At 48.1% G+C, this 23,308-nt stretch overlaps 12 protein-coding genes across 12 annotated transcripts; 8 read left to right on the forward strand and 4 right to left on the reverse strand.

Annotated features, from left to right (window-relative positions):
• Nucleotides 1-55: 55 nt before the first annotated feature.
• On the forward strand, nucleotides 56-1,136 carry E1B28_007864 (uncharacterized protein; the record flags this gene model as incomplete). Its single annotated transcript, XM_043152644.1, has 7 exons — nucleotides 56-219; nucleotides 275-283; nucleotides 360-381; nucleotides 440-461; nucleotides 583-599; nucleotides 757-896; nucleotides 968-1,136. 7 exons carry the CDS (start codon nucleotides 56-58, stop codon nucleotides 1,134-1,136), a joined length of 543 nt encoding a protein of 180 aa, XP_043010730.1.
• A 357-nt stretch (nucleotides 1,137-1,493) lies between these two features.
• Nucleotides 1,494-4,236, reverse strand: E1B28_007865 (uncharacterized protein; the record flags this gene model as incomplete). Its single annotated transcript, XM_043152645.1, has 5 exons — nucleotides 1,494-1,571; nucleotides 1,629-2,177; nucleotides 2,226-2,463; nucleotides 2,518-4,042; nucleotides 4,092-4,236. 5 exons carry the CDS (start codon nucleotides 4,234-4,236, stop codon nucleotides 1,494-1,496), a joined length of 2,535 nt encoding a protein of 844 aa, XP_043010731.1.
• A 102-nt stretch (nucleotides 4,237-4,338) lies between these two features.
• On the reverse strand, nucleotides 4,339-5,145 carry E1B28_007866 (uncharacterized protein; the record flags this gene model as incomplete). The annotated part of the gene is made up of 5 exons (XM_043152646.1): nucleotides 4,339-4,465; nucleotides 4,520-4,626; nucleotides 4,689-4,765; nucleotides 5,000-5,008; nucleotides 5,067-5,145. 5 exons carry the CDS (start codon nucleotides 5,143-5,145, stop codon nucleotides 4,339-4,341), a joined length of 399 nt encoding a protein of 132 aa, XP_043010732.1.
• A 318-nt stretch (nucleotides 5,146-5,463) lies between these two features.
• Nucleotides 5,464-5,690, reverse strand: E1B28_007867 (uncharacterized protein; the record flags this gene model as incomplete). Its single annotated transcript, XM_043152647.1, has 2 exons — nucleotides 5,464-5,568; nucleotides 5,619-5,690. The coding sequence occupies 2 exons, from the start codon at nucleotides 5,688-5,690 to the stop codon at nucleotides 5,464-5,466; spliced, it is 177 nt and encodes a 58-aa protein (XP_043010733.1).
• A 221-nt stretch (nucleotides 5,691-5,911) lies between these two features.
• Nucleotides 5,912-6,670, forward strand: E1B28_007868 (uncharacterized protein; the record flags this gene model as incomplete). The annotated part of the gene is made up of 6 exons (XM_043152648.1): nucleotides 5,912-6,004; nucleotides 6,064-6,103; nucleotides 6,158-6,290; nucleotides 6,341-6,387; nucleotides 6,444-6,595; nucleotides 6,653-6,670. The coding sequence occupies 6 exons, from the start codon at nucleotides 5,912-5,914 to the stop codon at nucleotides 6,668-6,670; spliced, it is 483 nt and encodes a 160-aa protein (XP_043010734.1).
• A 265-nt stretch (nucleotides 6,671-6,935) lies between these two features.
• Nucleotides 6,936-7,525, forward strand: E1B28_007869 (uncharacterized protein; the record flags this gene model as incomplete). Its single annotated transcript, XM_043152649.1, has 5 exons — nucleotides 6,936-7,003; nucleotides 7,053-7,068; nucleotides 7,128-7,249; nucleotides 7,301-7,366; nucleotides 7,441-7,525. The coding sequence occupies 5 exons, from the start codon at nucleotides 6,936-6,938 to the stop codon at nucleotides 7,523-7,525; spliced, it is 357 nt and encodes a 118-aa protein (XP_043010735.1).
• A 1,302-nt stretch (nucleotides 7,526-8,827) lies between these two features.
• Nucleotides 8,828-9,910, forward strand: E1B28_007870 (uncharacterized protein; the record flags this gene model as incomplete). Its single annotated transcript, XM_043152650.1, has 4 exons — nucleotides 8,828-9,030; nucleotides 9,083-9,180; nucleotides 9,250-9,478; nucleotides 9,538-9,910. The coding sequence occupies 4 exons, from the start codon at nucleotides 8,828-8,830 to the stop codon at nucleotides 9,908-9,910; spliced, it is 903 nt and encodes a 300-aa protein (XP_043010736.1).
• A 22-nt stretch (nucleotides 9,911-9,932) lies between these two features.
• On the forward strand, nucleotides 9,933-10,458 carry E1B28_007871 (uncharacterized protein; the record flags this gene model as incomplete). Its single annotated transcript, XM_043152651.1, has 2 exons — nucleotides 9,933-10,322; nucleotides 10,381-10,458. The coding sequence occupies 2 exons, from the start codon at nucleotides 9,933-9,935 to the stop codon at nucleotides 10,456-10,458; spliced, it is 468 nt and encodes a 155-aa protein (XP_043010737.1).
• An 85-nt stretch (nucleotides 10,459-10,543) lies between these two features.
• On the forward strand, nucleotides 10,544-10,811 carry E1B28_007872 (uncharacterized protein; the record flags this gene model as incomplete). The annotated part of the gene is made up of 2 exons (XM_043152652.1): nucleotides 10,544-10,608; nucleotides 10,658-10,811. The coding sequence occupies 2 exons, from the start codon at nucleotides 10,544-10,546 to the stop codon at nucleotides 10,809-10,811; spliced, it is 219 nt and encodes a 72-aa protein (XP_043010738.1).
• Nucleotides 10,812-10,903: 92 nt separating this feature from the next.
• Nucleotides 10,904-12,343, forward strand: E1B28_007873 (uncharacterized protein; the record flags this gene model as incomplete). The annotated part of the gene is made up of 1 exon (XM_043152653.1): nucleotides 10,904-12,343. One exon carries the CDS (start codon nucleotides 10,904-10,906, stop codon nucleotides 12,341-12,343), a length of 1,440 nt encoding a protein of 479 aa, XP_043010739.1.
• Nucleotides 12,344-13,829: 1,486 nt separating this feature from the next.
• E1B28_007874 (uncharacterized protein) lies at nucleotides 13,830-16,324 on the reverse strand. The gene is made up of 11 exons (XM_043152654.1): nucleotides 16,160-16,324; nucleotides 15,758-16,097; nucleotides 15,624-15,701; nucleotides 15,323-15,554; nucleotides 15,247-15,270; nucleotides 15,113-15,187; nucleotides 14,875-15,052; nucleotides 14,654-14,805; nucleotides 14,493-14,594; nucleotides 14,351-14,440; nucleotides 13,830-14,291 (listed from the first exon to the last, which is right to left on the reverse strand). Exons 1-11 carry the CDS (start codon nucleotides 16,214-16,216, stop codon nucleotides 13,922-13,924), a joined length of 1,698 nt encoding a protein of 565 aa, XP_043010740.1. The 5' UTR covers nucleotides 16,217-16,324; the 3' UTR covers nucleotides 13,830-13,921.
• A 4,064-nt stretch (nucleotides 16,325-20,388) lies between these two features.
• Nucleotides 20,389-20,855, forward strand: E1B28_007875 (uncharacterized protein; the record flags this gene model as incomplete). Its single annotated transcript, XM_043152655.1, has 3 exons — nucleotides 20,389-20,642; nucleotides 20,707-20,750; nucleotides 20,815-20,855. The coding sequence occupies 3 exons, from the start codon at nucleotides 20,389-20,391 to the stop codon at nucleotides 20,853-20,855; spliced, it is 339 nt and encodes a 112-aa protein (XP_043010741.1).
• Nucleotides 20,856-23,308: the final 2,453 nt, after the last annotated feature.

The raw sequence follows: 23,308 nt of genomic DNA on the forward strand, positions 1-23,308 counted from the left end.
ATCATCGCAAACATAAAAGAGAGTCCCAAAAACCACCGACAAGGTTAATCAACTAATGATATGGAGTCGCGGGTTGAAGATAAGAGGGATATGCCGAGGGGAAAAGTCGGTCCAGTCGTCCGTCGTTCATCGACTGTTGGGTCACTGTAGGGATGCTGTAGAGAACAACAGTTGCCAGTTTCCCGTTGGCCTCGAGTCCGTCCGAAACCTCAATGTAGCGTGCGTTTGGACCTGTTTTTCTTTTCTTGCGGCCCGATATCTGAAATTTCTTTAGCACTCGTTCGTAAATTACAGAAACAGGGACTCGAGTGCAAATCAAAGACATATTATGTGGCTTTATTGACCAGGAAACGGTAAAGGTTGTGGCGAGCCTCTGTACACGTACGCCCCTTGCCCTTGTTGTCTCAGATTCGTCGTCTAAATCGAACCTGTCCTACAGCGGTCCAGAAGAGGGCAAATTCGTAAGAGCGAAGCTACTGACCGAAGATCTTCTCGTCGTCGTTTGCTCCGAGCACGCGAAAATGGCAGTCGTAGCTCAACAACAACAAACGGAACTTCATCAAGCCCAAGCTTAATATGCAGCATACAGTGCAGTGGCGGTATGTCTCGTCCCATTACTCGCCAGTTTTTCAGTAAACCTTCTTTTTTTCTCTCCATCACGGAATGCCGCGTGACGTTACACGACTGAGCGAGACTTGGTTTGACTTGACCTGAGTTACGAGGGCTGACCTGTTTTTTGAACTCACACTTATCTAGGGATATGTCCCGTCTCCTCCCACGGCTGCACCACCGCTACCGCCACCTGGTGAACGGCCGCCTCCCCCTCCAGATGGACAACAACCGACTGCGCCTCAGGGAGAACAGCAAAATACGGCCGAAGCCTATGCAGCGTATGGGTGAGTAGATGTTTCCCATTCCTTGTTTTTGTGTGCCTCGCACTGAACGTCGGCGTACGTGGCGATTGTAGGTACAATACGGTTACGATGTCAACTCTCCCCAATTCAAGGAATGGGCTGCGACTCAGCAACAACAACAGTACAGTCAATGTTATGCCCAAGCTGGGTATAGTGGTGTTGCTCCGGAGGGGGATGCACAACGTCAACCGCCGCCGCCGTTTAGTTAGAGATTTTGTGTAAAGCTTGTTAGGTAGCGATCGTTGAATCTGATAAGTTGGACTGTATTTGAAACCGTCTTCCGCCTTGTATCTTTGGAGGCCCGGCGCAGCGCCGGTCACAGGCGTTCCCCCACATCGGTAATGGCCTCCACAAAAACTTTAGGTGGAATTCTTTGCAAGTTAGGTGGCATATGGTACATCGTTTAATGTGCGTAGCCAAGTATCAATATATCCATCCAGATCATGGACCAATTGCTAACCGGAGGAGTTCCCGGACTTCAGATTGAAGTTTTGGCCAATTGCGACCAGTCTGTGATTGTGTTCAGATGTGACTCAATGATCGAAACTGCAACCTACCAATCCGACTACAACAAAACTACTAATCGTGAAGATAGCAAAAAGGAAAGATTTGGTTTTTGACGAGGTCTGTACATTCAGCATAACCATCCGGGAAGGACTAGATGTGTTCATGAGTAGGATTGATGACAGAAAGTATGGGGGAGAAGGTGAGTACCTCGCACCATGGAAGTAGCTCATCTAGACGTCTCCGAGATATGAAAAGCTGCCTTCTAAATTCGGACAACATCTTCGCCGCGTCGGAGATTGTACGGAGTTCAGAGGAAAGTCCAGGTTGGGGAACACAGGATTCCAGCAGCGTTGATTGCAGCAAATTGGAAACCGTCACCTGCATTCCCCACATTTCTGAGTCTTTTTCAGCTGGTTCCAACTTTTGAAATCTCGCCATTGAGGTTTCTAGATCATAACACAAGTGCTTCACAGTCCGAAAGCAACCAGATGGTATACCGATGCGGATGCCTGGAGTACTAGTAGGCCCGGCTAATGAAAGAGGACCGGAGGAAGACTCGCTGTTCCGCTCACTACCGAGCAATTTTGCCACTGAGGCATCGACACGGTCTGTCAATGGACATCTCCATGTGCATTCGGTGACATTGAAGATCACCCAGCTTTCAAGGTCACTTCGAGTTTCTTCATCCAGTGAGGGGTTCACCTGGATACGATCCTGGATATCTACAAAGCGTTCAATGATTTGTGGGTCGACACCCTAACAAATATCAATGGAAGTGAGCACATCCAACACTGAGAAATATACCTCTCGATTCAACCAGGAAGGGATGGTTTGAAAGAAACGCCGGAATAACAAGTCCCACCGGTCGTATGACTCACGCGACAGGCTTTCAACTCGCGGCAGATTGACACTGGTAGCAACGAGGAGGCTGAGAAGATCGAGAGATCCAAGTTCATATAGCAATTGCTCGCTCGGCTGTTTCGCAGAGCAGCAAAAGCCACCCCATTTTCCCAAGAAGGATTCGACAGTCGGGTAATGGAAGCTGTAAACAAGATATAAGAAGTGGGTCCCATTTGATGACTAATGTTTGCCATACCTCTTCACCTGAGGCTGGCAGTGTTCACCAAGAGCTGTGAGCCATCGACAAGCAAGGAAGTCATGTTGCCAAAGCTCATCAATGTAGAACTCGGCAGATCGAGACTTCGTGCAGAGGTAATCAGTGAAAGAGGTGTGGTAAACCTGAATATCATCCTTTGGGCCACGAATGTCGAGCACTGAGTGCATTCCTCGCAACGAAAGGTCTACTTCTCCAGAGGAGAATCCAAGTAATAATTCAATAAACTTTGGGGTTTTGGCATACTCTGGCAGTAGAAGAATTGCACTGAGGATGGAGAAAAGCTTGTCTCGTTCAGGATGAGTAGAAAGTATTATATGATAGAGGTTGTCAAGCTCGGGGAATGGAGATTTTGGATTAGATGGACGATCGAAGATTATGCAAAGTTGTTTGATAGGGGATGAATATTCCGCTTCCACGATTTCCATTGCAGTTGTCGCATAAATGAATTGCGCTGAAGCATTCTCAACCAAACACTGGATGTCGGCATCAGAGGGCCATGGGTTGGGAAACTCGACCTGTTTATATTTAATGTTCGTGCGAATGCTGGCGAACTTGCTGCAAAAGTACCGTTCGATATCTTTGTTCGGCGAATAAGAGTCATCCAACTTTATGTGTTTAGTGAGGATACACTGGTTTGGAAGATCAAAGGCCTCTCGAATCCATGACTCCGGACGGCTACAGATCAGAAGTCGCAGTGGGAAATGAGGAGAATGTTGATAGGCAGATGTTAGTATGGAGATGAGTCGCAACTGGGTGTCGCTGTCCTTGCACTCGTCCAGGCCGTCAATAATGACGAGCTTGGGATCTTTCTGAACTGACTGAGGTAATGATGGTTGTTCTTGCACCGACTGGGGCGCCAACTGAGGTAATGGTTGTTCTAGCACATGTCTCCGCCATCTCTCTATCCACGTCCTCTGTATCCAGCATACCAGTGAGCCGATCAATGATAGTGAGCTATTCAATGAAGGGGAGGTGGCCAATGGTAGTGAGACCTTCAATGACGGCGGGCCGGTCGATGATGGATGGACAATCGACGATGAGGAGACATTCGGTGATGGGGAGACATTCAATAACGGTGAGACAATGAGTTCTCTGAATTGTTCTTCCAAAGCGGCTTCCAGGATCCTAGGATCGTTGGTGATCTTTTCATGAATGATAGGGCGCAGCGATGGTATCGTGGTAACGAGACCGTGCGCGATTGTCAACATGAGGGAGGACGGGTTGTTACGTTTGGGGTCGGATCTGAAGAAGAAAAAAGAGGCGGCGAGTCGATTGTTTTCGGCGCATGATTTAGCAACTGTCAGTGCGATGGCCGACTTTCCTACACCTGCAGTTCCTGAAAGCCAGCATATGGGGGAGGAATCACTTGTGGAGGCGCTCCATTCATAGATATCTCGTAAAACTGCTTTTCGGGTTCCAGGGAGACAGCTGCCGCGATCAAACTGCAAGGCAGAATTGTGGGAAGCTCCAACGCCAGCGATTGCATCCCATAGCGTTTTATGTGCTGTAAAGACCTCAGCACGAATTGGATACTCTTTATTATCTCGACTCACGGTTAGCAACCGTAGTATAAGTATTCTGATTGAGGTCATGGCCCACGTTATAGAACTTGCCAGTTATCGTGGAATGTTGGGTTCCATGAAACATCTGATTGTTGGGTGACCGACTCGTGGGCAAAGACAGAGGCGGCGACGACATCGGGAGCTGGAGTGGAACGACAGACTGGGTAGTAGTATGTGGGAGGGGACAATGCAATAAACACGTTGCTGCCTGGTATTTGAGAACTAGCCTGCGGCTGCGCTATCGGATTGTTGAATATCGGTCTGGATGACCTTCAACACGAGGAGCCATGATCCATCTACAGCTCCTTCTCCATCTAGATTCCGACATAAACCTGCATGGCATTGTTGGAAAGGTCTGAACTATCCTGGAAGAGAGTCAGGATCAGTTATAGCTTGTGATAGACAGTAAATGAACCTACGTTCGATGGGACATGGAGGAGAAACGGTGAGACCGGCCGGAGGCATCGTGCTCCGTGTTGACCGTTTTTAATTTCCGTCCAACTGAATCGACGGCTGGTAGATTCCTCTACATAGTATGATCCGAGTAAGAAAATAACTACGCAGAGTGTATAGTAGAACAAAGATCACCAAAGATGCCGTCGTACTAGGTAGAATCCCGAAAGAACCCCATTCACCGAACCCCCACAACGACGGCCAATGGCCAGCTGTTCGATTTGAAACAGGATGGTGCAGCGAAGATCGTTCGAGAAGACGTGGATAAGCCTGTGGCAAGATAGGCGTTCCAATCTGCCGCTATGAAACGTCGACTTCGACCGTTGTAGGCTCAAGGAGTATCGGTGCTGGTGAACCGGGCTTGGCTACCCCCTCGTCTTCTATCTCCGTGATCGTTGTGCTCGTTCAAGGATATGGAAAGAGTTCGTCCACCGTGAAAATAAGACCTAGGTCATCTGTGAAGAGGTGAATGGACGTTTCATTTGAGAACATCAAAAAAGCAGGATCGCACACCCAATTCAAAAAAGTAAACCCTCGTGTTATCCTCCTGGGTGTAAACGTTACCAAACTCGTTGTCCAACAACCTTCCCATTTTGAACCTAAACTGCGTGAGATCGTATCGACCGTAATGACATTAGGCGACCTGTTTGGAGGATCTGAACGATTGCGGATTGGTCAAGCGAAGAGTAAACAAAAACATTAGGCAAACCTTATGCACATTTGAAACTGCGCGTTCCCACTCATCAGCACTCAGTACGAAACCAGCTCTACATTGTCAACCGATTCCTCCTCCACGCCAGGCGGTAGAGCACCTGGTAATGAGAGATCCCACACAGCTGCATGAATCTTTCCAACGGGCGGAGACGTATATAGTGCGTTGTTTTGTACCAGTTTGAACAGCATGACTTGACTAATCGTACGCGTACGACTCGTGTTGAGGGTTTTGATCAGCAGCGAGGAGGGGGAAAGACTGAGTTGCCTGCTCCACATCGTCTGCTGCTTTCATCGGACCTGGCTAAGGAAATGAAGGAGTATCGGAGCGAAGAAAAATAAAAGGTAACTCACCTCAGCGCGAGTAGACTCGACTAACTCGGGGAACTCGTTTTGCAACCCTTTCCTATCTTTGAAGTTCGTCATGTTGTTTTTTTGCAGAAGCCCTCACAATGCGTAGCTGGTTTCTTTACTTGACTCTATCTTGTTTGGGTACCGGTGAGAGACGCGGTTGTTTGGCTAAAGAGGCAGCGATTGTTTCATGTTGATCTGTGGGAGGAGGAACGTGGTCCCAAGCGTTGACTCGTCGGTGAGGAACTGGATCCAAGTCCAACAGTGGATCGCCTGACATCGTGTACAGTGTACAGATGATGCCCGTGTATTCGTTAAAGAGGAGGCGGTTGTGGGCGTCATGGTGGTTACGGCGTGACATTTTTGGGCGTTGGTTCTGTGCCCACTTAGTGCCCACTTATATCTGAACGTGTGTCGCGTTCACTATAGTCTGCCTTTGGGAGACTAGTGCCCACTCAAACGCGTGAATTCGGTTTTGCACAATCCAGGTGTTTTTTGGTCCGTCTATGCTTCGCGTCTTCCCTGACTTTATAATACGTTAGTACAACAATCGTGGAACGATGGCCGCTTCGAACGCGGGCAGACGAACTTTCGTCAGAGGTATATCAACCGGAGGATTCGATTCCCAAATTCGATCGTGAAGAAGGTTAACGAAGCGGCTCTCTCGAAGGATGTGTAAGGACTCTCCCGAAGGAAGCATATCAGCTGAAACGGTGTTACTGCAGTCTCCACTATTTCTGCAAGATCTTAGCAGTGGCTATGATTAAGGATGGTATGCTCACGCCTTACTCAACTCCATCTTTGTCCAGGTCATCCATGCACGTTCAGGCGTACACTACGAACTTATGGGAATAATGCAAGGAAAAGTTATCGGCAAGACCATGGTGATGGATTCGTCGCATTACCAGTGCAAAGACGCGTGTAATGCAAGGAACTCTGCAGCAGAGTATATGGTGCAGTATACCACGGGAAGCGAGAGGGTGCGTGGCGTTTAGGCAAGCTCTTCTCCGATTTTTTTCCTAACTTTTGAACTTCAGGTGAGAAGGCTAGGCTAGAAAATGCGATAGTATCATATCATTCCCGAATTCCGTCCAGAATATGGGTCGTGGTTGTCTGGTATCTATATCAGCACGGAAATAAACAACCAGATGTTCCAAGACTCATCCATTGCTGTCGTCGTGGGTGCCTCGAGTTCTCGATGTACTTCCTATTCTTCTCATTTGAACTGCCCCGGATTTTTAGAACCAAAACGCACGATATCAGCCATAAGAGTAGACATCGGCGCTTTCCGTACCTGTCCCGAGACTACAAGCCCCCAAAATGCTCCACCCTCCGAGTATCACTCTACCGCTCAACAAGTTCGAAGACTTCGGCGTTCACGCCAATCAGTACTACAAGTAGAGATGTCCTCATCGAGTCGCGATAATGAGCTGTCAGGGATGTTGTTGAACAAGTATTGAGCCAACGCGCCCTCTCGTATCCGTCTCGTTACTCGTTCTTATAATCTCATAGGACCGAGCACACGCGGTCTCGCAGACTTCCGACCTCCAGCAGAACTGTCCAAGATCGCATCGGGGATTCCAAAAACGCGTGCAACGTTACCTCCGCTTTTTGAAAAGGAGAATTTGTCGAAGGTAATGTTCGTCCACATGCGTTCGCCTAGCTGAGTTGTCGACCTCGAATAGACAGAGAATGAAGATAAGAAGAAAGAGGAATGACAGTCCGATTCGCTGGAGGCGCAGGATTTACTGGTGCGATCACAGATCCCCCCCACCCCCCCGACGCGGAGTTCCACTCAAGACAAAGTTGACTTTTACGATGCCAGGAACGCCGTAATGACCTTGCCGGACACCACTACGAAGTTTGGGCTTTCAGATTTCGTTAGTCCTGTTTCCGACCTTTGGGCTTAGGACGGCCAATGAAACCGTTATATTCAATGTATTGCACTGGATGGAACACCATTTTCTCACCTACGCCACGTAAAGTACGCACCTACATAGCTACTGTCATACAGTAGTGGATGTACTGACACTTGCATTTGATCGTCCTTCCCCCAAAAGGTCATGCAGACTTTGGTCGACAAACTCAAGGGGTGCTAGTGCCGAAATCACTCGATCTGTCTATGAACGATTCGGCTCTGTATCACGACTGAAGGACTTTGCTTCATCTGGGTTTGTTCGGCGTTTGCTGTATCCAAGGTGCGCGGCCGTTTTCCTAATCCGTCCGTGTGGGCGAACTCATTCGTTTGGTTTTCGTACGGGTACAGAGGGATATCATCGTTATAAGTAGCGAAATCAGGACTGCCCCCAGTTGACTTCCGAAATGACACTTCATTGCCTGCTGTCGTGGAGTTTGAGAGGATAGTTCGAAGAATGAGAGTTGCTGCTGTCGTGGAGTTTGAGCGTGAGTCCATGCTTTTGGCTACCTTGAAACTCCTGGCTCTCCGATTGATTGGTCGCAGCATCGTTAGGCGCAAAAGGCATCTAGACGAAAATGAACACCGGAGAGTTTCCAATGGATGAGGTATCTAACAACACCATTCGACAGCAATGTGCTCGGGTCTTGTTGATTTGCGTAAGGCCCAATCTCGAGTCCAGCTTCTCCCATCGAATCCCGAAGATCTGTGATCCCTTACAGGAATTATTCTGTGCTTGATCCTCCCGTTGGTCTAGTGGCTGAACAAGCTACTTTCTGTCGACATTTCATTTGATGTTGCAGCGTCCGACGAGTACCACGCTCTATTCGGAGCAGTGACAGATTCTCTCAAAAAACCTCCTAAAGAAGGGGGATCTTCTCTTCGGTCGACTCGGCCATCATTTGAGGGGCTTTCTCTTGTTCACACCTCTGCAAATTGCAATCATGGGCTCAGCACGGCAGGCATGCTCAGAAAACGATAATCTCCAGGCCCGGTGATAGGGCCAAGTCTGCAATCAATAGAGTGGAATTACGGACAGCCCATTTTCCCCGATCGGACAAGACTTACCAAATGTATCATTAATCACAGGAACGCGTTGCTTTCCCGTCCTCGAGGTTTAGTAAAGAGAAGGCCAGCAGACAGGGTTGGTCGTTAATGGTTACCAAAACTTCGAACATACTGGCAGTATAAATTCAATTCGGTCGCAAATACGCGGTGTCAAGGGCATTTTTACCTGCGACATTTCACCCACCCCTTCCTCCTTCCTGTTCTCCCAACATTGTTGAATGTTGGTTGAATGCTAGCACGTTTCGTTCATCGTTCCTCGTTGTCAACCTTACACGTCTGGACCTGGCTGTCATTTCTTTCTCTTGTTCTCTGCATTTCCTCGGTTGAAGCACAGCAGGCGGGCTTGCAAAATGTCACGATAGTGAATACATCACCGGAAATCACATTCACTCCCTTTTTCTGCAACTCGACCACCGACTGTACGAGTGGTTGGTGAGTCTTTTTGGAACTAGAGGTGTATGTATGATGAAACATTGATTTGTAGGCGGGTTCTAGATGTGGATGGGTTTACAGCGGTTTCAACGGATGGGCCGGCTGCAGATGGCGTCGACATCGTGCCCCAAATGTTTTTCCGGTTTCGAGGTGAATACTCTGAGCGTCTCTGACGCAGTGTGAGCTACTGACAATGTTTGCTATTCTATATCTTTATAGCCACTCGCCTCTCCATGACTACTTCAATCTTATCGAATGCCTCCATGAACCTTACAGTTCTCTCTGGAAGTACCGTTCTCAATGCCGTCGCAAACTCTAGCGTTGGATTATTCTCAATTCTAAATCTTCAAGACACCCAGACGACCACGCTTTCGATAACGTACATTCAAAGTCCTATCCCGTCCCGTCTTGATATCGGTAACATCACTATAACCGTTTCCGATGGATCGTGCGTTACCGGAAACTCCGACCATTTGCAACTATCACTAATATTTCTTTGAAACACAGTGCCTCCAGTTCATTTCTCCCAACACAAACACTACCTCCCAGTATCGCCCTTCCCAGTGTTACCCCTACTTCCACTTCCATTCCACCTTCAATTCCCGATAATTCAGCAAAGGACGCTAGGAAGAACCTGATTGCTGACGCAGTGGGATTGACGTTGGGATTAGGATTCGGACTCACAGCCATAACTTGTGCTATTTATATTCTATGGAGACGCCGCAGACGGAAAAGACGGGAAGCCAGTTCCGAACAGGATTTTCATGGTGGCAATCTGGACAATTTAGAGTCGGCAGCTAGACCGCGAACCTGGAGTTACCGTTTGGCGCGGCTGGCGCGCAATAAGGATAATATGGACACCAGATGGTTTAATTTCTGATCTATACCTTACTCTTGCGATAATGGGATGGGCTACGTACTTGGGTATGTTGTTGAGATTATTTGGGTTGAGTGCCAAAAACCAAGGCCTTGGGCACTTGAGCGCTAATCGTCTTGACCTTCAGTACGTAATTGGTACCCAAATATTTGTACACCGTACGTTATTTCCCTCCCTTCCTGCTCAAGCCTCAAGGCCTCATTGCTCAAGCCTCACTAAGACCTCACTGACCGCCGATATCTCCACAATTGTAGAACAACAACGCTCCAGGACCTATGGAATCTCAAAAACTGATTGTTCTGTAAAGACTCACTGGCAAGCTGATCGTTGCAAGGCACTCCATCCAACTCACGCTCAGGCAACAACAATAAGCACTGTCGATGTCGTTCTTCGAAGGCCCTGGAGTGCACGCAAGGTTCGTGCGATCCCTTCCATTACAATTGAGAACCTTCCTTTACCTATTGTTTTCAAAGGATGAAGTGGGTCAATCGTTCTCAAGATGCACGGTAATGGCAACACCGAGGGCCACTTCAAGGAAGATTCACGCGTAATCCACGCGTCGATGCACATACTACTACGATTTGTACTTCAAGAAACTTGCTTGAGACACAATATGTAGGCCAAAGTGTACCAAGGATGCTGTACGGGCAACAATTGGCCCCAGGCTGCTTCGCACCAAAGTTCGGATTGACGGGTTTCCGGTAAGTTTCCAATGTAGTACGCTTTACTATTATGCCAATTTACATCTAGAATCAAACACGAAGTAAATACACGACAGAACAATAAGCGGGAAGTGCTTGCTCACAATGCAGCAGTTCCATGGCTGGTAAACCAAACAGATGCAAACATCCTATTGTCCCTCTTACTCTTTTGTCCACTGCCTTCTTATAACCCGAGAAATTAAGCCATGGATCCAGTCAGAGCTAGTCTCAACAGCCTCGCTTCCGTCCGAGTCCCGACAGGATAATACCTTCCTAATATCGCCTACAATAAGAAATGGCACCTGTACACCCAGTCAAGATCCCTCTTCCTCTCCCTCTTACTTCCACTCACGACACGAACGACAAAACTAAACTAAGGCGCAGGCGCTCCTCTACATTTACTGCTATCGCGAACTGGGCCTTGGCCGTTCAACCAGGTTCTCCTGCTCCGATTTCTCCCAACAGGCGCCTTCCTTCACACCGTCGCGTGCCTTCCAACGCTCCCTCATTCCTTCATATTATAGACACCCCCACCAGTGCGAGCAGGTTTCCCCTATCCCCTCACAGCGCCAAAGAATTTCCAGGTAGTGTTGATTTGACCAACTGGGGATACACCTCCATCTTCCTCCGCCTTCCTGTGACACCATCCACCCCGTCTCAATTCCGTCGTCGGTCCCCAGTTATACCAGAAGCGTCTATGAAACCTGAAAAAGGTATCAAGAAGATCAAAAGCCTGGGTATTCTTCGTCGCAATCGCGCAAAATCCGTTGCCGACGATGTCAGCCCCACCTCTCCTACTCCTCGTTCCCATACACGTTCTCGTTCCCGTCCTCGTTCTGGATCGGTCACATCCACCAAATCGGTATCTTCGAAGCGATCAGCTGTCTATCCCAAATCCAAGTCTAAGTCTAAACCCAAAACTGCCAACCATCCCCCTCTTCCACCAGCTTTGCAGACCGAGCTTCTACTGATGCAGTTCACTGGTGGTGGCTCGCTGGAAGCCAACGCTCAGAGGTTGATGGAACAGCGTGCTAAATCCAACACAGATAAAGCTGTTGGCACTGTTTACAAGGACGAAAACGGCGTTATGTGGTTAGACGAGGATGAACGCGCCGAGTATGAAGCCCTCATTCCTCCTTCCTCGACACCCTCTTCCCCCGCTTCCCCATGGGTCCAGTTTTCCTCAACCTCCTTGTTGTCGCCAATGTCGCCTGCCATCGGCGCCTTCATGGCTGCCCGCGCTGGATCGGTCAGGCGAGGGTCCGTCAAGAGTTTGACACCGACCGAACGCGAGTTGGAGGCTGCTATGGCTGTCCGGCCCATCTCCCCCTCTGCTTACATCGGCGTCAACTTGATTAATACGTCTGTTATCTCAAAAGCAGAGACGAATGAGCGTAGAAGGAAACGACCGGCTCCTCTCAAGTTGCATTCTGCCCCCGTTGTCCCGACGGCTTCTGCTGCACAAGGTTTTGAGGATTCCTTTGAACCTACTTCTGCTGAGCTCGTTGTGATGGCTGCTGGTATGCATATCTATGCTCGTGCCGCCAAAGCTAGTCGTTTCCGAGTACGCCGAGGTGGGGAAATGCAAGTGCAAGCTGGTAGTGCGCCCGCTGATGCGACCGATTTTGGTGTTACTATTGCTGTTGCTGATGTTGTGCCGAAGGAGGAGGATAACCCTAGAAGGAAGAAGATGAATCTGGCCAAGAGGGCAAGAGCGTTGTTTGGGAAGGAGTAAACGAAGGTTTTTTTAACGCAGATCACGAAGATTGTCGGGTTTCTGGGATCATTCATGAGCAAGGCTCGTTTTTCATTCATTTCCTTTCTTACGGGTCGACCATGTACACTGGATTTTTCCCGCTCGCATGATTGTACTTGTATTTTCCTTCTGTATTCCTTCCTTCCGTTCTGTGTATACCCACGTGGCTCTGTCCAGTAGGCTTTGACTACCTCTCATGGATCTATGACATGTACTGTATCTTTATCTCAAATCTCAAATGTATTGTAGAGCACACTTATTCGATAATTGCAAAGTTTCAATCTCTCCTTCAGTAGCAACGAATAATGAGCGATGCGACTGCTCATCCGGTTCGGTAAGGAGGGTATTACTTCGCGATAATATCCTTTGTCCCGCCGCCATTAACCTCCGAGTCCAGAAGCTTCTCCCATCCCTGTCCATTGGGACTCAAAACGTAATCGATACACTCCGAGACACAGAAAGACACATCAGCGCCCTCAAGCTGTTCTTTCTTGTCCCAGGCCCGTTGACTTAGGCCTGTCACCGACCCCTCTGTGACGATGCCAAACATGTACAGAGGGGCCTGTAAAACGGAGTTTAAATTTGGCTGAAAGAGCTTACCATCGAGCGATCACCGGGCCGACGTTTTCCGTTCCCCATAAGGCGACTGCCAAATTGGGACAGGGCGCAAACGCGCAAGCAACACAGCGTACTCCAGGTGTATCCTGAGATGTCGGATGGTGTCGAGCATACTACTTAGATTTTTCCCACTTTTGAGTCAAAAAGGATGCATTGAGTTTGATGAAACACCTTTTAATGAAGTCCTCTGAAGGCTCCAGCTTGAAATCGTATGATGCATCACCTACTATTGGCACCGTACTTGACTTTGAAGCATCTAGTGCATCAGGCAAGTGCATTTCCGGTCTTGTATATACCAAAGAAGTCAAAGCGAACACTTTACGAAATGCTTATAGGTTGTGCTGGTGTTGGTGCTGAATATGAATGCTCTGCTGGCCTGGGACTCGTTGCAAGTTGGGCAAACATCGAGGTCCGAGAATTCTATGGGACTCAAATTTCTTGGATTCAGGGTTATTTGAAAGATGGTTTAACATTTATGATGTATATAGGTTGCACAATGGTCGAAAGAAAAGGACAGAGTGAGAATAACAGTAGAGATGGAGTGCAAGCGCTCTGCAAGCGCTCTCTCCCAATATGGCAGTCGCCATATGGGGAACGGGTGAAGTCGGAATGGGTGATCGGTCGATGATAAGCTCTTTCAGCCAAATTTAAACTCCGTTTTACAGGTCCCTCTGTACATGTTTGGCATCGTCACAGAGGGACCGGTTACAGGTCTACCGTTGACTAAGGGCAGCGTGAAGATTTGGCTTGCTTACATTCTCAAAGCCAAGTCGGAGCTCTTCGTCCATGCAAGCACCATTCAAGTTGAGGCATCGGATACTACTACGGACTAGCAAAGTGCTCGTTCGGGTGTGTAAGCTTGAACTCGTTCAATAAACGACCAATTGATTATTATCATTATTAATGTTAGTGGGGATTGTTATCATCTTAATACAACTTCTAAACGCGATCAAATCCTTCCCTCCTACGCAACAAAATAGGCAGCACACCCTTCTTAAACACAAAATGATCCTCCAACTTTTCCTCCCACTCATCTTCGTGCCACCCATTCGTCGTATCAAATTCCATATCGAAACGCTGCACCAACGTTGCGATCACACACCGGAGTTCCAGTTGTGCTAGTGACTTCCCAACACAGCTCATAGGGCCGACAGAGAAAGGGATGAACGCATCTCGATTCGTTTCAACGTCTTTACTATCAACAATCCATCGATCGGGCCAGAATCGTTCAGGATTGGGGCTGAAGTATCTTGGATCTCGGTGGACAACGTAGGCAGGGATGTTGACTGGTGTGTCCTCTGGAATAAACCTGTAAAGGCGACTTTGAATACTACTAGATTCCTAGGACATCCAACATTCCAAACTTACACTGATGCTACGGCCTTTCCGCCCGTACCTCGCTCTGGAGAACGTTGAAGGCCTGTGGGGACGGCAGGATATAACCGGAGTGCTTCGTTTCTGTGTGGGGTTGTATTAGACAAAGGATGGTACGCTCAAGTCGGGAACTGACATGACTGCATTCAAGAAAGGCATGTTCGGTAATTCTGCCATGGTATCGTAAGGAGTCTTCCCGTCCTTTATAGGAAATACCGCGTCGATTTCATCACGAAGCCTAGACCGGAGATTTAACCACTGAGTTCACGCTTGAGCGGTGAAGGAAGAAACACAGACCTGAAGAAGATAGACTTATCGCGCACGAGATGGTGAACTGCGCAACTCAGCGTGGTGGCAGTTGTATCTGACCCAGCCACGACGGCCAATATTGCCTCGTTGGCGTAAATTTCAAAGTCTGGTGGTTTCGGATTCGCGCTATCTTCATCCAACTGAATTTCATGATTTTAGTCGATTTTGAAAAAGACTTCTGAAGGGTGTCAAATTCAAGGATAACTTACCAGGTAAGTGCTGATATCCTTTCCCATCAGTGCCGAACCGCGCTTCTGTCGATCAGTCGCTGTCCGAAAGACAAAATCTTGCAGCTTTAGCGAAGCGGAACCCAGGGTAGAACCCATGCCAGGTATACTGAACAGAAGGTCAAAGAACCAAGGTAAGTGTTGGGTTATGGCGAATAATCTATTCGAAAGAGATGTCAGTGCCACAGGATTAAGTTGAGTAGGGAGCAGCTTCTCGTACACAAGGCCGTCTTCCATAATCTTCCAGAGACCTTGCGCGTCACCGTTTCGCATTAATTCGAACCCTGCACCGAAGCTATGCAAATTGTAAACAACCGTGATTATAGTTCCATGTCGAATAGAATCGAGACTCACGCCATGTCTCCCATGAAATCGTACCTGGGGTGGAGTCAGTATTCTACCTGTCTCCCGGCTCCAAGCTGTGACTCACGCAAAAAAGGATAACCACTTGGCTAGATCGACGCTCCTCTTTTTGTCTGTTTCATCATCGAGACTCTCCAGTAATTGGTGTAGTCTTGCCCTCATGATGGGCTCGTACGCCTTGATCCTGGAGGTAGAGAATGCTTTATTCCACGGTTTTCGTCTTTTCATGTGTTCCGTCGTGTCTCGTATGCCAATATGCGCAATAATATCCGAGCGAGGCATTCTCCTTCCGTCCCAGACTGTTGAAAATCAGATAATCAGTTCCTGGTTGGGCGAGCTTCGGCGCAAAGTTGATAATGATCGCTTACGGTTTCCTTTCCCGAGTCCGTCGCTTCCTAGGACAGGTTGGACCGCAGCGACATCACAGATTGATAATTCATTCGGCCCTGGTTAAATATTGAACAGGTGCCCTCCTAGAAGGACACAAAATGAACACGCTCACCTGTTCTAACAACCGGTCCATAACGACGATGCAGTTCCAAGTACTTGACATGAAGTTTCCCAGTAGAAGCCTGATACACGCCCCAGAACTTGGTGCACTTGGCTAACAGAGGGCCAGGATGCCGCGCCAGGGGATGAAAAAACGATAACCGATAGAGCACGATGGAGATTAACAAAGACGCATAACACGTTGTGTAGCCCACAAACAACGCCCAGAACCACGACCAACGCTCAAAGTGAGGCAAGAGGAAGTATGAAGGAAGGATGGGAGTTATGAGAGCAAGGCGTTTGAGAGGTTGAAGGTGGGTTTTCTCCAGCTTTTGGAATAAAGGATGCAGACTCTGATCGCAGCCGTTAGTACTGTAGTGGGTAGTGAAAATCAAGGCTTCATATTAGAACTCACCAGACCACAGAAAACGGAAAACAGTATTCCATCTGTCAAGGAAGCAGAGCTCACCATTTTAAAAGTCGAGATGGTCAATGAGATAGTTAATGGCGTCCATGCTCGCTTTATAAATCCCCTCAGCGCGAATTCCTGTACACTTGGGCGCTGCCGAGAGTGGAGTCAGCGGTATACTTATTTTTGAGACGCTTACACGGACAAACTAATCGACCTTCTCTTGGGCCTTGGGTAGCAGACTCCAAAATGACATTTAAACCAGATGGGCTTGAGCGTTAAACGTAAACGCTAACCCAATGTTTCGCAATTGAGGCCGTAGCCTTGACCACGCCGAGTTACGGGCTAGTATTCGTACTCGGCATTAGACCCACGGTCCTTCGTATTACTAATAAGTGGAGGATCCACACCACTCATGTTCAAGGAGTCACCGTTTAGACCGATGAGAAAACTAACATGGAGTGGCACAGCCTTTGAATCGGAATCAGAATTGCTCAGCACCTGAATGGGGCTTGGGCTATGGTAACAGTGGCGGCGTTGGTGGAGGTTTAAGAGAGTGACGGCTCTGAGTCCTTTAGCGCTGGGTAACGCTGTTTCCCAGGGGTAGGTCGTTCCTGACCTGAACACACCGCTCATACCCGTGACTCCGTACAATCGGGTCTTTACTGATGATTATCATACACATAGTGGGGACCAGCAACGCACGCTTGTTGCTTGTTGTGGGAAAATTTGATTACTAATGACTTTCACCTCTGAAGTGCGGCCCTCTATTTTACGCTTTCCTCAGACGGTTTTCCGTCGAATAAAGTGCAGGAATCACCTTTAGAATAATATATCTAGGATTTGGCCGGGGGGTTTTTTGAAATTCTAGTTGCATCACAAGTTACACTCAGGAACTCGCCCTCATGATGGTCAAATAAAAATCCCCCCGGCCAAATGCAAGGTCTTTCATAGTAAACATCAGTCCGAGTAAAAATTTTGAGTAAAAAGAACTTGGTAGAACAGAAAATGCCCCCAAAGATTTACCCCTAACTCTGAGTCGACGCACTGACAATGCGCCTCGCGCACGCGTCCAAATATCTTTCTCGCCTTCGACAAACTGCCCTATATCCTAGAACCCCTCTTTTTTGGTTTTAACTCGCGCTACGAACTTGTAAGGTTGATTTGAATCATTTTATTGACGTCAATACATATAATTAAGCTATAAGTCCACAGAAATGACATTCAAAAGCGACGCGACCTCCAGGTTCCATGTTTTTGTGGCTGTGAGCCGTGGGTTGCTTATTAAGCAACACAGTTTGAACAGTGTGGTTGCTGGTCCCCACACATAGCTATCATCGGTATTTCAAATCGGGACCGCAGACCTGAGACCTCAAAGAAACAAGGAATACACGACGTGCAGAAGATGAAAAAAAAACTGCAGAAAATGATACAGGGATTGGGTGGAAAATACGTGGAGCAAATGGTGCGCGATTGTCTCGTTCTGTACCTGGCACAGGCTCTTCGTAAATCATCGCTGTAGTTACCCTGTCTATCCATCCCTTCATGGACCCTCCGATAATAGCTCGGGGATGGTATGGCATTCGCAGACTTTGTCGTTTTCACCGCTCAAAGAAGATAACGGTGGAAATGTCGAGCCGAGGACAGGACTGATACGTTTGTGAACACCGAGAGTTTTCTACGTGTCGCGACCCGTACCTTGAGGATACTTTCTCTTGGATTGTCTAGACTGAAAGGATGCGCGTGGAAGCAGCTCGTAACCGTATTCACCTGATGTGCTGAGGGCAGTGAACCTCAGAAAGCCGTTTGGTTTTTGGAGATTCGATTAGGGGAGTCGGATATGTAGCATTGAACGGGAACGTTCAATCGGCGCTGTGGAAGTGGTGTTATCACGATAACTCGCAGCTTGCTCGTCTTCAGACTTGAAGAGCAAAGTCATCGAGGCACCAGATGAATTCCTTTCATCGTAGAGAGGACGTACTTCAAGTTCCGCGAACCGAACTCGACGCCGAGTCTTAACTCTGGTTGTAGTAGCGTTGGTGTTATTCCTACTCATTCCAAGGGGAATCCGCTTGTTCGCATAGTCTTGTCATCGCCTTTCAATCGAAAATACGCGTCAAATATCTTCCCAATCTCACCCGATTCGTTGTCTTTGATCTGTTTGGACTGGACGTGGACTCTTTCCTCATTTCTCTGAATTTCGGTCCAGTCATGTTATTCGTCACTCTCAGTCTTCCATTCTTCCTTTTAAACATCCGTTTGGGATCAGTGTCTTCTCCATCAAAGTAGGATCATGACTTGAAGCAATTGACACGTTCTGGTGCTGGTGCCAGTTTTGCGTTTGTTCTCTTTGGGACTTTAGGAACGAGATGGGCATTGGGTGCGGGATCTGGTCTCCATTCATTCTGACTAGACATCGGTCAATATGGGTCGCCGATGTTGACTCAACGGCACTCTTACCTCTTCTCCTTCACCGTCGTAAGTTTCTCGTATCTAACCCTGCACAGTAAGATTCTGTTCAACCAATGCTCAGCAAACATTGAGGCTTGAAGCCTCTCTACAACGCGCTCCGGCTTTTTCAAACGCGGCTCCGACCCCGGCCCGATGGGTTCAACATTTAATCGCTGCTGACACGATCCTGCCGCGACTACAAACTGCCAACAAGCTATTTAGACCAGCGAGCTCGCCGTTGCTGCTGTCCTTCAGCATTTCATTACCCCATTGCAAGATGTCAACGTCCTCGTTCCCTCGACTGCAGCTCTTCAACTCGGCACTGACGGCCGTGGTTAGTTGATGACCTCTCTTCTTGACGAGCGCAGCTGGCAAACACATCTCCTCTAGCTCTGACATTACCGATAACAGCCCCAGTAGCTATGCTCGTTTTTAGAGATGCCTTGAATGCCGACTGACATTGTTATACTCCTAGACGGCCTCATTAACATCGGATGCGTCTCCGTCCATCTGAATATCGGCTGGCTAGATAACGACATCGTGGGTGTTTTGACTTGTTAACGCTCAGTATATGAAGCTCAAAATTCAATACATATACTCGCTCATAAATGGACATACGGTTTCCACCTGCAGGATCGGAATAAATTGACATGAGTATGTCAGGCGCCGGAAAAAACATGGAAGTTCGAGTTTGCCAACTGATGCCGACGAGTCGATACGTGCCGCAAGCACGTGCACCCGAACTTGAAATCAACGAAATCGTACCACCATCATTGAATGATCAAAGTGCGTACAGGAACGTTCTTGTCTTCTCATAGGATTACAAGGGGACCGACGGTTTCACTTAGGCGCAACACTAATTTCGGTTTGGTCTGGCATTATACATATCGAAATCAGATTCTCAAGGGACGCTGCTCAAGACGACTCAATCTGCGATCTTTGTATTGCGACGTTGCGCCCACCTGCTCACACGTCACAGCAGGTGCGAAGCATGCCCCTCGTTTGCGGTTGATCCAAGTTCTCCACTATCGCTGTTCTGATTAATTCCATCCGTTCCACACTGGCCGGAATCATGAAGCGCTATCCATCGAGGCACCAAACAAACATCAGATGAATTAGAACGGTACCGATATCGTCATTGGGGTTGTTGAATGGAACTTCGGAAAGGAATAGGGAAAAAATGGTGGGCACTGCAGTGCACACTGACCCAAAGGCCGCGTGGCAGCGAAACTTCCGTCCTGTCTTGCTAAGGCTGTGGTCAAAGACTTTTCTGAGGTTTAGAGAGCGAGGACGGCCCGATGTCTGTTTGTTACCTGGTATGCCTTCAGTTCAGTTCACTTCTGAGTCTTCAAAACCTTATCCAAGTTTTTTTTTGGCCAGGATTGTAGAGTCTTGTAGCGTCCGGATTTGGCTCACGTCCCTTACCTAACTTGAACAGATCTTGGATGTAAATGGTGTCCGGCAACCGTGAGTACTATTGAGACTGGACGTACCTGTCTCCGAGGCCCTGTCCAGCCACCTGCGTCACGGCCCACGCACCGGTCCACAGTCTCAATGACACCGTGCAATGATTCTAGGTACGCTCCCAAACCACTCCACTCCACTCCACTTCGACATCAGATCAATAGATTTCATTCTTCGACATTGGTCCTGAATTTGAAGAACAACCCCAACTGGGGTCAGAAATCAGAGCCAGGAAACGTATAAAAGCCACCGCTAAACGATATTCTATTTCTCACTCGAACACTCTAAATCGTCTGTTCAAGTACTACACCTCTCTCACCATGTTATTCAACAAAGTCATCACTCTCTCTGCCCTCACTACCCTTGCTGCCGCCACAGCCATCCCACGCACCGATGGTGGTGGAGGTGATAGTGGTACCGTTTGTTGCGAACAGGTCCAATCGGCATCGACCGTCGAATCGGGACCTTTGGGACCGCTTTTGGCCCTGCTCGGGATCGTCCTGGGCCCCCTCGACGGCCTCGTCGGCCTCAACTGCAGTCCTATCACCGTCATTGGAGGCAATAATGGTGCATGGTTAGTTCACCCGCCAGCTCCCCACTTGACGACACCATTTACTGACGATAACCTCTTCCTTTAGCTCTACTGGAACTACCGCAGTCAATTGCGCCGACAACAGCCATGGTAAACACAATTGTTGCCAGTTGGCACCCGCTTGACTGCTTACTGATTTATGTTCTGTCTTTAGGAACTCTCATTAGCATCGGATGTGTTCCCGTCATCGTCTAAATGTCGGCTGGTTAGGTTTATGTTTATGAGGCTTGTGTCGGGAAATTTGTAGTTTATGATATTCACGAAAGCTTAATTCGATGAATTTGTTCATGCTCGCCGTTGACATATGCCTAGAGGCACGAGCCCCGAACTTCAGGCTCTCTACAGAACCGGTACCGCGCTTTGGCTTTTTCAAACGCGGCTCCGCCCCGACGCTGACACGATCACGTGAGCCGTTACAACACCCTGGCCAGTGGCCATCATAACAAAATAACAATTAAGAAGTTGGACACGATCACGATCTGACTCTCGAGCAATACTGTCAACGAGCTCGCCGTTGAGGCTGCTGTCCTTAACCTTAACATCGTTCAACGCCCTCGTTCGCCTTGACTGAAGCTCTAACTGGCGGTGGTAACGGCCCGGGCCCGTGGTTAGGTTGGTGACCCACTCTTCTTAACGAACGGCGCTGGCAAACACAACTCCCCCTCTAGCTCTGGAATTACCATAACACGGTAATCGTGATTGTTTTAAGACACGACTTGCCAAATGCTAACGGACATTGTTATACTTCTACTAGACGGCCTCATTGGTAATCGTATGATTCAATCAGATTTGTATGTGTCCATGCCATCGCTATCTGAATCATATCGGCTGACTAGATAACGAAGTTTCAAATTTATGGCATTATGGGTGTCTGGCTTGCTGATGCTTGTACAAAGAGCTCAGCGTCCAATACATCCCGTGAATTTAAATGGTCGGTTTTAAGGTAGTTTGCTATTGGTTTGCTGCCGGCGTCACCTTTCCTTGAATAAGGAGGTTAGGTTTTCCCAATGTTGATAGTGATTTTGAGTATTATCCGTGCAGCAGGCTCGGAAGAAATTGACTTCTGAATCAAGCACGTGCCGGTCAACTGGCGCCAATACTTGAAATCGTACCACCATCATCGACTCTTCCATGCCAGCACCGCAACTAGGTACAAAAATTCTCATCTTCTCATAGGATTATAAGGGGACTGACAGTTTTATTTAAGCGCAACACCTTGAACTCGATTTGAACTCAATGTGCGAAAATACACCAAAAAACACTTTCGGCACCGATGCTCAGGTAAAGAGACGTGTATCGTCCATCCTGGTACCTGGTATAAAGTTCGGCATCATAATACATTGGCGTAATAAAAAGGAATATGCACCATTTTAGCAAGTCCTTCTGATGAAAAGACACGACTCTCGTGGGTGGGCATCCGCCTCCGAATCGTCTCTTGACAATCCCCGGGCCGCAGGGAGCAGAACAGAGTCGCACTAACGTCGATGGGCGGATCTTCGTCAACAGAGAGATTGTTCGCGTGTTCAATAAGCCTTCCAAATCTTCGGTCACTCTCTAGCGTCCTTGAAGTTGCTAAAGCGTTGCTTCCCTTTTGAACAGTTTTGGGAATCCAAATCTCGTCTTTTATTACCCGTACACGAATATCAGGGATTCGCAATGAATGCTGCCCTAGATCTCACGACTTGAGGTGTGTCATCATCTCTCACCTTTTGACATCGTTGGAATAAAGCTTACAGGTGGTACTTTCGGTCCTTTCCCTGCCGATTATGCACTAGTCGTTATTGTGAATTGAGGTTGTCGACTCAATACCCATCCCCGTAGTAAGCACTTACCCTCACCACGCTCTTCTCCCTAATGACCATCATTTCGGACTACGTTCATGTTCAGGGCATTTAAGTCCGTGCTGATTTCAATTCCCATACATTCCTGTTCGAAAATATCGATTGGATCAACGCCACTAAACCCGTTCCGGAAACCTAGAGCTCATCTAATGAGTCACTCATTTGCAAGGGGGTTCTTGGGTCAGTTTTCGCCGAGACGACCACCCCTCAAAATTGGTCCTTGCTCGTCGGACAGTCGCGTGTGACGCGCACCGCGACATGGCTGAAGTTGATCTCTGACCACTGCAGTCCTTGCCTTCAAGGATGCCTTTACTCTCTCGCTTATTTGGTCAATCGCAAAGTCAATCGCAAAGTCAAACGGGTTCGTTCGGGTGCGCTACAAAAGCTTCTCAAATTCTAACTCACCCGGAACTCAACTCCAAACTTGGTTCGCTAGCATCTCCATTATCCATCATCGGCCCATAGATGTCTGTTCCCAAATGACTCAGATGCTCAAAGTGATGATGATGAAATTCACTACATATGAAAGTTTTTGTTCATGTCAGGTGCGCAGATCGAATTCAGTATCAATGTGCTTCTCATAACTTCCGTCCGTCCGACAGCTGGAATCATGAAGCTATCCATCGAGGCACCAAACAAACATCAGATGAATTAGAACCGTACTGAAATCGTCATTGGGGTTGTTGAATGGAACTGCGGAAAGGAAGGGGAAAGAAAAGACAGAAGTGATGGGGCACTACACACTGAATGGCAGGAATTCTACCTCGAAGGGCCATGGCCGTATGGCCGCGAAACTTCCGTCTTGTC

This window comes from Marasmius oreades, chromosome 4, assembly GCF_018924745.1.
Source record: "Marasmius oreades isolate 03SP1 chromosome 4, whole genome shotgun sequence".
NCBI lineage: Eukaryota > Fungi > Basidiomycota > Agaricomycetes > Agaricales > Marasmiaceae > Marasmius > Marasmius oreades.

What these genes read in the sequence shown, in the direction of transcription:
- E1B28_007874 (XM_043152654.1), bottom strand. Translation starts at nt 16,216, where the DNA reads ATGGTGAGCTCTGCTTCCTTGACAGATGGAATACTGTTTTCCGTTTTC. An exon ending in CGGACTCGGGAAAGGAAACC is followed by an intron (nt 15,555 to 15,623) that starts GTAAGCGATCAT and finishes GATTTTCAACAG; the next exon opens with TCTGGGACGGAAGGAGAATG. An exon ending in CCTTTCTTGAATGCAGTCAT is followed by an intron (nt 14,441 to 14,492) that starts GTCAGTTCCCGA and finishes AACCCCACACAG; the next exon opens with AAACGAAGCACTCCGGTTAT.